The sequence below is a fragment of the Bombus flavifrons genome, chromosome 18 (assembly GCF_040668555.2).
Source record: "Bombus flavifrons isolate JBK064 chromosome 18, iyBomFlav1_principal, whole genome shotgun sequence".
Lineage (NCBI taxonomy): Eukaryota > Metazoa > Arthropoda > Insecta > Hymenoptera > Apidae > Bombus > Bombus flavifrons.
In genome coordinates this window covers 3,717,540-3,733,127 of record NC_138459.1, presented here as the reverse complement: position 1 = coordinate 3,733,127, position 15,588 = coordinate 3,717,540, and the positions used below count along the sequence as shown (strand labels likewise).

General features: G+C 46.9%; 1 protein-coding gene across 4 annotated transcripts in view; it reads right to left on the bottom strand.

Moving 5' to 3' along the window:
• Window positions 1-15,588, bottom strand: part of Ubx (ultrabithorax) — a 350,493-nt gene that overhangs the window by 222,748 nt on the left and 112,157 nt on the right. For all 4 annotated transcript variants that reach the window (XM_069131199.1, XM_069131200.1, XM_069131197.1 and 1 more), the window contains one exon: window positions 13,547-13,955. In XM_069131199.1, the coding sequence (XP_068987300.1) occupies window positions 13,639-13,955 (317 nt within the window). In that variant the 3' untranslated portion in view covers window positions 13,547-13,638. The remainder of the gene's footprint in view (window positions 1-13,546; window positions 13,956-15,588) is intronic.

The following is a 15,588-nucleotide window of genomic DNA, read 5'->3' as shown; positions in this document are numbered from 1 at the left end:
AGTCCGAGCGACGAGCGAGAGGAAACGAGACGGCGCGACGCTGTGTGTAGTCGCAAGAAGTGTACGTGTGTGTGAGAGAGAGACGGAGAGAGATTGCTAGGTCCGCCGATGGCGAAGGGAACGGCGAAGGGCGCGAGACGGCGCGGAGGAAGTTCGCAGAAGCATCGGATTGAGATCGAGTCGCAAGTTTTTTATCAGAGCGACGTTGCACGAGCGCGAATTGCGCGTAACCCCCGCGGGGCAACAGCACGCCCGTCGCGACAGGGGGCAGCACCAACACCGTACCGGACCCGATACTGCGTGGTGTGTAGTTGCTGCGAGCAGCCGCTGCACCAGGAACTCATAAATCTCCGGGGATATAGATGGCTCTAGTGTCGCGTGAGGTTGCAAGCTACCCCATGCAGGGTGCCGTGGAACGCCCTCCCGCCCCTACTCTATCCCCCATACCCAACCCATTTCTCTCTCTCTTTGCTTCTCTCTGCCCCTCTCCGTCCATCTTTGCCCCACGGTCTTTGTCGTTTTCTCTCACGCGACGTCCTTTTCGTCCGTCGAAGCCAGGCCAAGTTCCATCGGTCTTCCTCCGTTCCCGAATACGTCGAATTACCGAAATCCCACCTTCGAAACCAAAGGTGGTCCCTTCTAAGCGAACCTCTGCCTCTCTCCTTTTTTCTCTCTGTCTACCGTCGTGATATTTCACACCGGGTCGTACAGTCTCAGCCAGGTACACGAGATCCTCGCGGACCATCGCTTATCGACCGACTATCGATTTAGATACAGGCGAAATTGTCGAAGAAGAGGTGGAAGAGTAGAAAAATCGTGTTGACCCGTGGCACGCAGCATTTCCTTCCAACAGGCTCACTGTTGTACACCCACATAGGGAAGATTGAGGAAGATTAGACGTAAGTCAAAACGTTGTCCCGTGTCCCCGCATAATTGACTCGTTGGTTGTACGAAGAAGAGAAGATATACGGGGAAAAGCATCGCGGGTATTCGATGACGAGGGAACATCAGCCGGAAATAAGAGGGGATTCTCGCGCAGACGGCGATCCCCGGCGTGCCCCCGCAGTGTTTACACCGGCAACATTTTCAAGCGTACCCGGGCGAAATATTACCGTATCGCCTCGTGCCGGAGAGTGATATCGCCGGGTAATATATCGCTTCGCGTGTTTTATAGCGACGCGTACTCTCCCTTATAGTGGGTGTACCTAACTGAGCGGATATCTTGGCCGGGTGCGATGCGACCCAGGGATATATCGGACACCATGGAACAGGCACGGGATCCTCCTTAAACCCACAGCGAAAGAGAATGCTGCGATGCTCGGATATAGCACGCGCGAGAAAACGATAGTCGGCAGAAATAATGAAGAAATCACTGAATCGCATTTCTTCGCTTCTCTAAGAACAACGTAAATACCGTTGCAGATTTGCGACGAGTGCTGCGAGTTGCTCACAGTTGCGATATAATCATAAAAATAAGCACGTGTATCGACTGTGGAAATTCCACGTACATTGTCATGTACGAATAAGAACATGTAGCAGCACGTAACGTCGGCAATAATCTGTTTGTTTTTAGATCTGTCAAGGAAATAATTAATTAAAAGCTGACTTGTGGAAATGGAGGCGAAAAGTGGAGTCGTATAGGCAGCAAAAGTTACACGATCGTTGAAATATCGAAGGAAGATTCGAGATCGTGGATGCAGGTGTAAATTGAGCAAATTGAACGTGGTAAAATTTTTGAGATACTAGCGGAACCGTCTCTCCTCTCGTAGGCTGCAGGATGTGCCAGGAGAAATGCGGCAATACCTATAAGCCAAGAGCGCGAAAGAGCGCCCTGCCGAGCCAGAACTGCATGTTGGTACGACTCCAGTGTAGGAGTAAAACGAGTACATAGAAGTCTGAGAAGCGGCAGAAAGCAGAAAGAGAAGGAGGAGGAGGAAAAGGAAGAAGAGCGAGTAATAGAGGAGAGGTAGAGGAAGGGAGAAGGAGCGAAAGAGACGAGGAGGTACGCGGGTCCGGGGGCCAGAAAGCCAGAAACCAAGCAAGCCAGCGAGCCAGCCAGTCGGACCAGCCAACCAGCCAAGCCAGAGAAAGGAGAGAGGACGACGCCGATGATGAATCACCCACCAGGAGTGAGCAGGAGTGAAGGAGAGAGGAGGGCAATAAGAGGACGAGGTACGCAAAAAAAGGCTGCACGTTGGAACGCGCTAGAGCGAGTCGCTAACTGACTTATCTACACATCGGAGTATCAAGTCGTCGTCGACGCCCCAGTGTAATGAGCCGTGTGCCGGTATTTCGGTTGTTCCAGTTGAATAAAGAATAAATGAACATTATTACAGGCAATTCTAATCGCTGCCAGAACGAGCAGAATCGGACATGGAATTGAGAAGAAAAAAAAACAAAAAAAAAAGGAATCGGGTAAAAGTGAGGGAACAGTGCGAAGGAATTGCGAAGGGAGAAATCGCGAAAGAGAAGTGGTATACGGTTTGTAATTGGTATCGGGGAAAACTGAATCCTTCCCGTGGGCACGTGAGCGAAGAAAATCCGAGGGGTGGAATTCCCGTCGCCGAGGAAATTGGGTTCGTCGTCGCGAACCAGCTAGAGGGTAGAACGAGGAAGCGAAAGAAGTTCCAGTATCATCAAAGACCGCGTAGATCGCTGCGACTGTGGATGTGTACACACCGATGCGCTTTATATAGAAGTTGCGTCCGCTCGGTCACGGGTAATGGTTTTACGAGCGTCAAGGGTGATATAAAGAAAATGAAAAACACACCAGAGCTACTGCCAACATGCGCGGGATATAACTACGCTCCGTCGTCCCTTCCTTTTCGTCTCCGCTGCTTCTTCTTAAGTTTATATACAGCCGAGCGAAGAGAAAAAGAGAGAGTGGAGAGTCGACTCAAAATTCTAACCACCCTTTCCCACCTCCTTATGATTTAACTCCCCGCGGAGTGCGTCGCAATTAGTTCTCATATTTCGCTACCGCTCATACCGTTGGCTGAACTTTTAAAGCGCCTTCGCGCGCTCGCACGCTCCAGCGTGGATATGATTTATTCGATCAAGAAGCGTAAACTTCCCTCCAAACTTTTATTCCATTGTCCGTTTTTAGTCGAAAACGAATAATTTACCGCGGCCGCGGTCTGATGCGAGAATAATCTCCCGAGGGATCGAGCGAGACCACCGAGAGAGTCCCTCCCGACTTGTTCCACCCCTTGCCATAATTTGCAAAGATGCGCAACTTTTTCAGGCATTAGAATAACGAAGGAGGCAGCGGCTAAAAGTGGCGTCAATTTTTTTTCGCTTCGTATCGTCGGATATTACGCTTACGTAATACGGCTCTTATCTCTTCCACCCCTTTCGCCTGTACAACTCGCGTTTTATCGAGTCTCGTCGCATTTCTCTTTGCGTACTTCTATTTCGCGCGAAAGAATATTTATATCGCTGTACCGTACTGTTTAAATATTTAAATATCATTTTATTTCAAGCATTTAAATATCAAGAAGTCGGAGAGGGTTCGTTTATGATTTAATAGAAAAAGTAGGAAAGTTTAGGAATGAAAAAAAAGAATATGGAGAGTATATAAAGTTGGTGCGAGAACGAAAGAAAAGATGCATTCCCAGTTTTCTTCCAACTTCCACCGCGATCCAGAAGTGTATCTTCCTGAAGGGTAAGCGTCCCGTCGAGTGTATGGCAATTAGGCAGCCCGTTCACCCTGCCGCGGCATCCTCGTAAACTTGCTCGCCTTTATGCACGGCCCACGAGCGCGAAGAAGTTTTCGAGAACTTCAACGGGACTCGAGAAAGGTTACTTCAATACTACGATGTGTGTAAGTGGGTTGCGAGCGAGGGAGAAGTTGACGCGACCGAGGGTTCCGGTCGCGTACAATGAACGCATTACACGAGCAATCTTTGTAACTCGAGGACAGAGTGGAGAAAGAAACGCGTTAACGCCACCTATAACTCATACTTCGAACATCTGCACGACCAATAAAATGTTTCCAACTTCTTCGCTACTTCTTTCTATCGATCCTGATTTCTTGTTACAAAATTCGTTGAAATTTATATACGAAGGCAAACGTGACGAGAACGTGCAAAGTGAAAGACGATCGATAGGTAAAACCGTGAAGGTAGGAAATCGACGGAAGTCGGTCACACCACGGATAAAGACATTAATCTCGTTGCGCGATAAAGTAATGCGAACAATGATAAATTCCACGCGGGGATATTTATTACGTGCGCGCGGGCGCTCGTGGTCAAGGAACATTTAGCTCGTACCACTTTATTTCAACGCGATCTCGCTCCCGGGTGGTCTGTATAAATAAGCAGCCGTCCGAAACTGGAAACGTTCGAGTCGAGAGTGGAGAGAGAGAGCGCCGGACGATATCCCTATTTCGAATCGTTGGAACGATTTTCACGCGTTTCTTTTTAATTAAGCTACCGGCCGTGTTGGCGTTGCGTTATCGGTCGCAATTATTCGCTGCTGGACACGGGCACGGCATATGAACACCGGGGACTTCCCCACTGCCCGCGATTGATGGACAACGCGGACGCGCGCGCACGGTCATTCTTGCCGCGTTAAACGAACCGTGTAATCGCGCACACGAGACACGTAGAGAAATGCAGCGCGCCGCGAGCACCGAGACTGTCCGTGTGCTTTTTCAGCCACGACGAAGAAGGCGTAAAACTACTCGTGAAACGTTTGTCGCGGCTCTTTTGCCGCGCGACAACTCGTGAAACGGTTAACACGCGTCCACCTCGTTGTTCTCGACCTGTTTTTCTATATAGCGATACAATCGATTTCCGAACATCAACATCTGGAAATTTCTACCATTTAAGTATTCGCACAATTTTAATGAACAAGCAGCACCTAATGAAGTTCATATATCGCGAGTATCGCTACGTACGTAAATTTTGCAGCGTTACGATGAGAGACAATATTTTGTTCCGAAATTTTGATTTTACTTACTGATAAATTATGCTTTTACGAACCGTGCCGAATACAGACCTGTTTTAAACAAACATAGCACAAGAAAAAGAAGAGATCGAATTCATGCTATCGATGGTGCCTAGAAAAATTAAGTAGTTATGTAAGATAATTTGGCAACGTCGCAGCAGCCATCACGCTGTAGTCCGAAAAGAGTAGGAAGGGAGGGGAGAGAGACAGAGAGACAGGGAGAGACGAAGGGCGACGATGTGGCGTGTATCGTATGTGTTAGAAATATCCAGGCAGACGGAGCGAAGCGTATGCCATCCTCTCCCCGTGGCTAGCCAAGACCCGAAAAGAAAACGACGAAAAAAACGGCTATGGAAGCCTTAGGTTTTGTGTTGCAAGAGGTTCTAGTCGGAGGCTGTATGCCGTTGCCTCCTCTATCCCGTTCTATGACCCACAGCACCCTAACCTCAAAACCGAAATGGAAGAGGATGAGGAGAAGCAGCAGGGAGGGTGAGACACGAGGGAACTGAGGAGGAAGGGAGAGGAAGTAAAGAAAAGATCGAGATGGCGTTACGATTCTCCGTTTCTCTTTCTTTTGCGTCCAACGTCTCCGCTGCTCTTTCCACCGCGTTCGCTTCGGAGCCCGGGGATTCTGGGAGTTTTTAGAGTGCGGCCCCTCATTGTTGTGTAAATGCGGGCCAATGGCGCCGGCAGACGGGGCGCGCGCAACTTACTTTTAAATGCTAATACCGTTGTACAAAACCGGGTTTTACGAAATTCGCGGTTTCCTTCAGGCTGCGGATCAGCGGCTACATTTATTAAGCTATCAAGCCGCGCGAAAAAGCCTTTGTTTATGCCTGTTCGCGCGCGCTGTGTAGCGCTGCACGGTGCTCAACGTAAATTAAAGCCCGATCCCTGAGCCGGACCCTTTGTACTCGAATTCTGAACGTTATTAAGAGCGAGACGCACAAGAAAAATATTTTCACGTCCGGAATTATTTCGGCCCGTTCTAGAGAGGAAAGAGGAATTCACGCGACAAGCAGGTAAACCTACGAGTAAACAAGCCGTTGTCGTCCGTTCGAGCGTAGTCAAGGAAATATCTACGACGCAAATTAAAATACGATCTTGACTTTCGAACTCCATGCTCGTAAATCTAAAAACGTGACTAAAAAAAAAAAAGGAGAAGTATAAAAAGCAAAGAAGGAAACATAGGTGTTTTTTTGATGTCCAATTATCCGTTCGTCGAGTGACAAATAAATTTCCTCGACACCTTGAATTTACACCGAAATCATCAAGATACTCCGATACCACGCCGCCGGTCGTCATGGCAGGATTTACGACGGAAAGTAGGCGCACGCGAAATGAAAGCAAAGATAATAAGCAAGAGATGAGTAGAACGGGAGTGCGAGAGAGTAAGAAAAAATGAAGAAAGAAGGCATTGGAGAGCCGAGGCAATCGTTTCAAGCCCAAGGCTATGATGATTCGTCGTAAAGAGATAAAGAGGAGGAAGAAAGGCCTCGATAAATGAAGTATGACATTAAGACGTAGAACGAACTGCAAGGACGCGATCTGCCGGACGATCCGGCAACTCATAAGTCTCCCCACTCCAGGCAACCACCCTTTGGCCGGGAATCCCCCACCCCCAACGTGCTGTTGGCCAGCGTGCAAGCGGATGTCCCGGACGCACGGGCGTAGACTTTACGAGAGTTCAAGTGGTATCAGCTAATAATGACGGTCGTAAACGTCGCGATAGAATCAACAACGAAGAGTTATTGCCAGCCAGTTACGTGGCAACGAAAGGCGTAAAATGGTAATGAAGTGTAATCAAAACAAATCATAAAACAGCGGATAGAACAGTCCGCACCCGACTCTCTCGTAAGACACGGCCAAGAGCACGTTCCTGCTCTGAATTCGTACGCACCTGCTGCACACGAACTTATCTCCGGTGGCCTTGCGAATATATCCTCTGCCCATAATGTACAGATTAATCGTCGATCAAGAAGGATGATATCGACTTGCAAATGGATGAACCTGATGCACAATCACGTTTCACGAGAATTTCGAGAAATAATAATTTTTTTTCTTTTTAATATCTGACGAAATGCATGGAGTGTTCGATTAGACGATTTTTTTTTTTTTTTTTAAATGATGGAAGGAAAGGGCAATGAAATTTATAGTAAAGTCTTGAATAAGATAGGGGAAGATAAATTGCGGCGGTGAAAAAGAGTTGAAAAGGAGACGAAGAGACAGTGGTTTCACGGACAGTGGTCACGCTGAAATTTTTCTAGGACGTCTGCTCGAGAGGTAGGTCAGGGTCTGATTGCAGGAAGGAAGCAGTTAGGCCCGGTTAAAGTCGTTAAGCCAAGTTTACGAGGTGTTACCGGGAGCGTAACCTGTAAATCTCAAAGGCAGCGGAGAGAGCGCGTGCCAGTGGCCGCCCTTGGAAAGGCCGCGGAAGGGGTAATGGATATAACCGGGGTGTAAGAACCGAGGTAAGACTGCTCGAGCGCTATAAACGCTTTTATGGATCGTAAAATGTCTTCCTTTACAGCCAATAAAGATCCCCGACCTACCGTTTGACGAGCAGGCAGTTGAATATATGCGCGCGAAAGAACGAAAGAGCCGAACGAGAAATAGAAAGGCGGCGAGAGGAAGAGAGAGGAAAGATCGTGCATCAATCTGTCGGAATCACGCTTTACTGCGCAATAAAATCACACGCTGTCGGTACTTTATTCCGTCTTCATGAGGCCGCTAGTCGCGCGGCTTTATTGGATTATTGACGAATAGCCATGAGAATGCGTTCGTCGGGAAAATGCAAGCGGTCCAGTCGAGTCAGCGCAACAGCGTATACACGTACAGTGTTGTACACGGACACACAGGCAAGACCCCGATCGTATACATACAGTTGCCTTGGGCACGGAGCACGGATCCCGACGTTGAGAACCAGAACCATCAACGTAAGTTACTGTACGACCGCGTCGATAAAAACAACCATAAAATGCATTACCGGCCATCATTGGACTACCGTGGAATAGCGTTAAGCTGGGTAAGTAGGAGCGAGTTCTAAATTAAACGGGGTACCGATTGAGCCGTCGGTAAAGCAGAATTGCTGCTTTATCAACCGAGAATGTGTCGACCCGTGCTGCCATCTACGACGGAAACGAGCAATTAACGAAAAATAGTGCCGCGCAGTACTACAGAATTTTCCACCTCGAAGATTTTCTCGCATCCCTCGCCACCAACGAATCGGCAGACTTTTCCGTGATAGTGTTCGCCAGAAAAATTCCGGGGAATAAATCCTTCCTGTCCAATACGTAGATTTATATCGACGAACATGGAGACGAACGATAAAGAGTGACGAGCCAATACGACGAAATATACATCGCCGTTAGTCTCCGCCTTAACCACGCCCTCGGAAGCAGGAGTGAGGCGGCCATAATTAAGCTCGATGTCGTTAAAGCCACTAGATGGCATCGCAATGCCATAGACCAAATAACAGTTCGTGCAAAGCCGCTTATACTACTTACTATACTCGCGGTTCCTAGCATCGTTAAACATACCTAATCGAGTTCCTATGACACGACCGTGTACAATTCATATTTCAGACAAATATCGACGAAGCAAAGATCGTCGTTTCATCGTGCACCGTCAAAACCGATACAAATTTAACGACTCACCGTGTATCAACGATAGTATTATCCACATAAAAGAACGGCAAAAGTTGCGATCTGAGACGCTCCCGCCGCGACGAAATAGAATCTATCTGTAGATCCGTGGCTCCGGGAACACGATTTCGGGATCGAGATACCTTTAAATATTTCTAGCTTTCAGAGTCGGGCCCCAGTGGCGCGATTTATCGCCTATACAGGGCAAACTTTCCTATAAAAGTAGATCGCCGGAATTCCTCTAAATTGCCTTTTCTTGTTCACTGTCAAAATTTATCTTCGCGTATATCTGTGCCATGGCACCGGGTCGGCCCGCGAACAAGCGATCGACACAGGGAATTCTCGATGCCCCGTTCTTTATTTAGGCGACGAAAAAGGCTGACGTATGGACGTACGCCACCAGAGGTCCGTCAAATTCTTGCACCGTGACGACTACTCGTACGATAGCACGCCGCGAGAGTGCACTTTCTTAATTACACGTAGTCTCTGTTCCTCCGCGTGCTCGCGAAGCGGACAAAAACTGGCGGTCAATCGTCGCCGACAACGAAATGTAAATTGCACGGAAATTCGACGACGAGCTCCGAAAAAAAAGAAACGGCCCTAAAATGTGTATATCTCGTTACATTATCGAAGCGTGGCACGATCGCGAATTTAATGCAGCCCCTCCGCTATCAATGCAGGATTTAATGAGCCCGCGAAACAATGCAACAGAAACGCGCATGTACTGGGGAGCGCGCGCGCGCGCGCGCAACCAAGTCTACTCTAATAAATAACGTCGTAAATATGTAATTAATATGGTAATATAATTCAAATCGTAATTTATCGTGCCGCTAATCGATTTCGCGTCTCGATACGATGACGTTCCCACCACCACCGCCGCCACTGCGCTACTGTTCCAGCGTAACGCGATTATAGTTGCTGGCAGTGTTCCATGCACCCAACCTAACGATCTACTTTGCGTCGTAAAAACGCGGCTGGCACGTGCTTACGCTGATAAAGGAGCACAGCAACGATAAAGAAGAAGTCGGATAATAATCGCTGGGATAAAAGAAACGTCGCTGAATAACCGATCGTTTCTGCTTCTAATCGATCAATGAATTTGTTATATAGATAGATATAGCTATGTACACTTTGGTCGCGTGGTAGGTAGATATTTATTTATTAATTTTAGACTTAGGCTGTTTCAAAATTTAAAACAACATGTACATTTAATCGTCAACTTTATTTTGTTATAATTACAAGGTCCATTTACATCCTATCACACAAGCTGTCCCGTAACTTACGATAATTTATATGCTTGAATTTGTCAGAAACATTCTAAAATTTTCTCCAAAGTGCTCAAAATTTGATCGTAAAGAAAAAGGATTCAGAGAGAGAGAGAGAGAGAGAGAGAAAGAAAAAAAAAGACAGGAGTTGTTTTCGAAATGTCGCTTCGTTAAATCTTTTTCGAGTCTGCATTCCACGGAGACTTTGATGCGGGATACGACTAGCAATGCATGCATCATGCATGCACTATGCTTGTGGCTATTTGCAAGGCTAAAATACTATTTTAAGGCTGGCTAACAACACGGCGAACCGATTTCAGGCAGTTGGGAAGCGAAATCCAAGTTTCACGAAGCTCAACGACAACCGAACCAACCAACCAGTCCATCGATTAAACATCGCACACACTGGATCGGTATCGTCAAATCTGCACGCTCGGCCACAGTCTACAATTACGACGCGGTTCGTGGAGTTAATTGGCGAATTCCTCCGCCGGCAGGATGTCGACAAAAGGAAACTTTATAAAGTTTTCCGTTTATGCGGAAAACCAGAAGCGTAGGGATATGATTTGCAACCGGCTGCGAATTATCGCGCGAATTTCTCCTCTTTCGCGCCGTTCGATAATGAGATTCTGAATAAGGTTGCTAGAAAATTGTCCGTTATAACTGTTATTGTTCGAATGAAAATATTCAGAGAATATTTGGGAAATTTTGTACTTTTCAGTTCCATCATCCGTTCTTTTATCAGCGACTGTTTTAACAAATACAGGGTGGTTGGTAACTGGTGGTACAAGCGGAAAGGGGGTGATTCTAGGCGAAAAAAGAAGTCGAAAATATAGAATAAAAATTTTTCGTTCGAAGCTTTGTTTTCGAGAAAATCGACTTTGAATTTTCGCTCGGTACGCGTGCACTTTATTACGTCTCGATATAGCGGATCTCACTGTAGATCGTTGTCTCGATCGACGTTATGTCGATAACAAAACAAACTACCGGAATTATTAGAAGATGTACCGCTGAGAACTAGAGGAAGTTTAATTTTTCAACAAGACGGTGCACCGCCACATTTTAGTCGTCGCGTGAGAGATTTTTTAAACCAACATTACCAAGGCTGGATCGGTCGTGCTGGAACAATAGCTTGGCCACCGCGTTCTCCTGACTTAACTCCGCTTGACTTTTATTTATGGAGCCATATTAAATCAATTGTCTATTCCGAAGAAATCGCAAGTTGCGAGCAATCGAAAGAAAAGATTATTGTAGCCTTTTGTACTTTAAAACAATCGAATACGTTAGAAAGTGTTCGTAGAAATTTAATTAGAAGAGCAGAAGTATGCGTTCGGTAGAATGGGCAACATTTTCAGCAATTTTTGTAACAATAAACTTTATGATTACTTCGTATTATTTCATTATGTATTCCTAATTTTCCGTTACGGCAAAAACAAACTTAAACTGCGATAATATCCATCGAGACAACGATCTACAGTGAGATCCGTTATAACGAGACGCGATAAGGTGGACGCGTACCGAGCGAAGATTCAAAGTCGATTTTCTCGAAAACAAAGCCTCGGACGAAAAATTTTTATTCTATATTTTCGACTTCTTTTTTCGCCTAGAATCACCCCCTTTCCGCTTGTATCTCCAGCTACCAACCACCCTGTATAATTTCCTGTATTGTTCGAATTTTAATTCTCTAACACTTAATTGTTTTAACACTCGGAGAATCTTCCGCAAGTTTCATACTTTTCACCGAGTTCCATCATCCGTGCGAGTCCTATCAGCGACTGCCTTGACAAATACAATTTTTCACATGGTTGGAAATCTCAGGCCGAGGAAAACTACGTAAGGCTCAACGTCAAAGGAAGACACGTAACAAGGACCGATGTGTAATGGCGCAAACCACCCCCTTATACGTGCTGCGAGGCAAAAGAAATCTGTACGAGAAACCAGTTGACTGAAGCAACGATCAAGTTGCGAGCGAAGACGAGAACAATTAATTTCGTAGTAACAACAGAGAGGAAGCTGAGTGTGGCAAACACGAGAGCAAAGGGGAGAGGGAAGGAACGTAATAACAAGTGAAAACGAAGGCGGCATGTCGGCTGGTCGACACAAAGCGTCCACCACGGCCAACATTTCCCGGGAATCCTTTTTTTTCCAGCCAAACATGGAAAGAGTCATAAAAGCCGGGTAGAGAACCCGGCGAAGCAGCGCAGGCTTTCGTGAAAGCAGAGAAAAAGCGGGGACCTTTTTTTACAACCGATATTGGCTTCGGCCAAGCAATTCGAAGGGTCGTTCGTTTTCTGGGAACGAATGGCCGCCCCCTGGACTAAAGTACAAATTATACCAGAGGATGCTGCGAGGCAGATAGCTAACGTTTCAACGACAGAACTTGCCATCTCTTTTGGCGGATCAGTTTCCTGTTTTTTCCTTTACCTGGCCAAAAACTTTCTACTTTCTTTTTCCAGTCACCCTCTTACAACCATACGATTTCACTTTTTCTTCTCCTATTCTCTTTTTACAACCTTCTATGGCTAAAGAGAGAAATTGGCCAAACTTTCGAATATATCGGTCACTGAATTTTCCCTAACATCGACGATAATCCGAACAACCATGGAACAACGAAGGAACCGCGTGCAATCGAGAAAATTGCAGCCGTTTCATTATCGTCGAGCCACCCAGTTATCCACGCGGAATATAGAAGAATATGAAAATCACGATGGGGCAACATTTCACGCGAGCCAGTTGCTGCGGCAACAACAACAACCCCTTGAGATGCAGAAGCCCGTGAGACGGCAGAGTTAAATGCACGCAAACAGAATAACTTAGGAAATTATGAAGGCACGCTCGCAGGTGGTTTATCCTCATTAAGTGTACCGGATAAACTTAATTTTAAAGGCACGGGAGCTGGCTAAAAGCTCCCACCCCCTCCACCCCTCCAACACCATTTGTAACGCTCTCCAGCCGACATTTTCTTCGGGATGCCGTAACTTTCGCCGATGATATATCAAGCTTAATGCGCGCTAGAGGTCTCGCGAAACCGTTGTTCAACGCCGTCGGCAAATCCATTACCATCGAGTCGACTCACCCCTGGCGAATTCGCTCGACGCAAGGGTTAAGCTACCGTTACTTGGAAGATTTACCAGAACCTGGGCTTTCTACAAGAAACCTAAGCTTTCTATGATTGCAGGTAATTTGTTTTTCAAAGGGTGAAACTTGCTTTTCGAAAGGGACCGTTGCAGACATCTTTTTCAATAAGAATTTCCCAACTGCTGGCAAGTTGACTCTTCGCCAAGATCGCACAGCGACGTCCGCGCGAAAAGATCTTCGAATCGAGATTCTGTTTGACGATCCGTGTAATTGTATACTTTCCACGACATTTCGCGAATTCGCGAACGAAGCGCCAGCTTTTCTCTACCGGTGACTTTGCCAAACGAAAGACGCGCTAATTCGTTCTAATCGCGTCGCAATCTAAAACAGTGAAACACGTGCAACCGCGCACAGGAGGTGTTTTCGATCAAGTCAGAAATTGGCCGTTTAAGAGGCGACCGATGGAAGCGCGAACGCGAACAAGCGAGAAGGGTGGAAGAAGATGAGAGAAGAGAAAAAACGATAAAAAGGGAAGTAAACGTAGAAGGGCAAAGAAGGCAAAAGAAGAGAGAAAAATAAAAAAGGATCGGTATCGAAGAAGTCACTCACCTTTAATATAGCTGTGTACATTGCGGTGCTAGCAGAGGGTGGTGTGGATTGGTGGTGGGGTGGTCAGGGGGGCTCCGGTGCAGGGCGTACCCCTAGTTGGCCCCCTCCGGTCCCCCACCGGCCGCTTGCTGCTGATGCGCAGCCGCGGCCGCTGCTGCCGCTGCCTTCTGCGCCTGCGCCTGCTTCTCCTGTTCGTTCAGCTCCTTGATCGCCTGTATCTCCTTCTTCAGCTTCATCCGCCGATTCTGGAACCAGATCTTGATCTGCCGTTCCGTCAGGCAGAGCGAGTGTGCCATCTCGATCCGCCTCCGCCTGGTGAGGTAGTGGTTCGTGTGGAATTCCTTCTCCAGCTCGAGCGTCTGGTAGCGCGTGTAGGTCTGTCGGCCGCGCCTGCGCATTCCGTTCGCTCCTGCAACCAACAAAACCATAGCCGAACGTTCAAACGAGCTCTCCAGAGGCAAAGATCGCGTGTCTTTCCGTCCACTTCGTTTCGCCGGTCCATCGAAATAATACGTTCACAAACGTCAGCAACGTTCGTCTACTTCTCCTCTGGCTTTCTTCGAGCCAACTACGAACGTTGTTGGCGTCGTTACAGATAGTAGAACGTTGTTTACGACCAGTTGAACGATCCGAAGCGAATGTTGCCGGTACGGTATAGAACGTTTGCAACACCGATCATGCGTATCCTTGTTAGACGATAGTCCTAACTGAGAGTAACTGCGATCTTCCACTGTTCTCACCTCGTCTGATACGTTAGCGCATTAAGGGGGTATTCTGGTCTAGAAATGTGAAAAAATTGAACATTTGTCTTTCGTATTTCCAAAGTTTAGACATTCGAGAATATGCCCTTAAAAGTATTTGTCAAAGTTTCAATTATTTTATGAGAAACAAATGAACAGTAGACGGTACCTACGTCTCGAAACTTTAAACGCCTTTTTTCTCCAAACTACTTTTTCCCAATTGGCGTGCACGATATCTCGAGTTCTAGCGAACAGATTTATATGAAATTTGGTCTGAGTATTCCTTACATACTCCTCTATCGTCCGGACCACGCTCAGCTCAAAATCTTCAATATTACTATTTTTTAAACGTTCGGAATTGTCAAAGGAACGTGCGAAATAAGAAATTTTTTTTTCAAACGGCCGTCATTTTGTGTAAAAATGTTGTATCGACTTTGCCAAATTTCAGACGATAGCGGCATCCATACTAATTAAGAATCCGTTCGCGATTTTTCTTTCGGATGACCAGAAGGGTTGATATCATGCACGCCACGACACCCCATCTTCTTGGCAGCACCCACTTTGCCAGCTCGTAACTCTTTAAATATTGAGTCTTTTTTTCAGTGAATTTTTTACGTAATCTCCAGATATCAATAAACAAATGCTAGAAAGAAGGATAGCAAAAATATTTTGTGTTTCGCTTGTACAGAGCTTCGAAAATCGCGCGAAATTCATGCCTCTGGATCAGAATACCCCCTTAGCCAGCCTATCGTTGAATCGAGTCTTCTACGTGCCACGTTTTTCGCCTCGTTACAATTTCAAACGAACCAGCCCGGATCTTTTAATCCAACCTTCGTCCCTGAGACCGCCTAGCCAGGAATACCGGCACTCGGGACGCCGGAGACGTTGAACGAGTTGGAAGATGCTGGGAAAATCCCGGCAACATTCTCGATAACGCCGGGACACCGGGATAACTCCTAAGCGGCAGTTTAAAAAGAACGAGTAGGAGACAAAAAGAAGGGAAAAAGGGGCGCGTAAACGGTTTCAGATAGAGCGTGGCGAAGTCACAGCAAGCCACTGAGAGAAAGTAGGAGAGCGTACGACAGCGGGATAGGTAGACTGTCGAACAGCCGCTTGGGTACAGTACCTAGCGGAATAAACCCGTCTGTGGGGGTTGAAGCTCACCTTATCGGCCGTTACTGCCTCGTAAAAACCCTGGCGGTTCACCTCTGCCAGCAGCGAGGTCCGAAGCAACCCCCGTAAGCAGCCGATCTGCCTTTTGCTCGCAGTTCGCATACGCTTTATATCGAAGTACATAAAGGA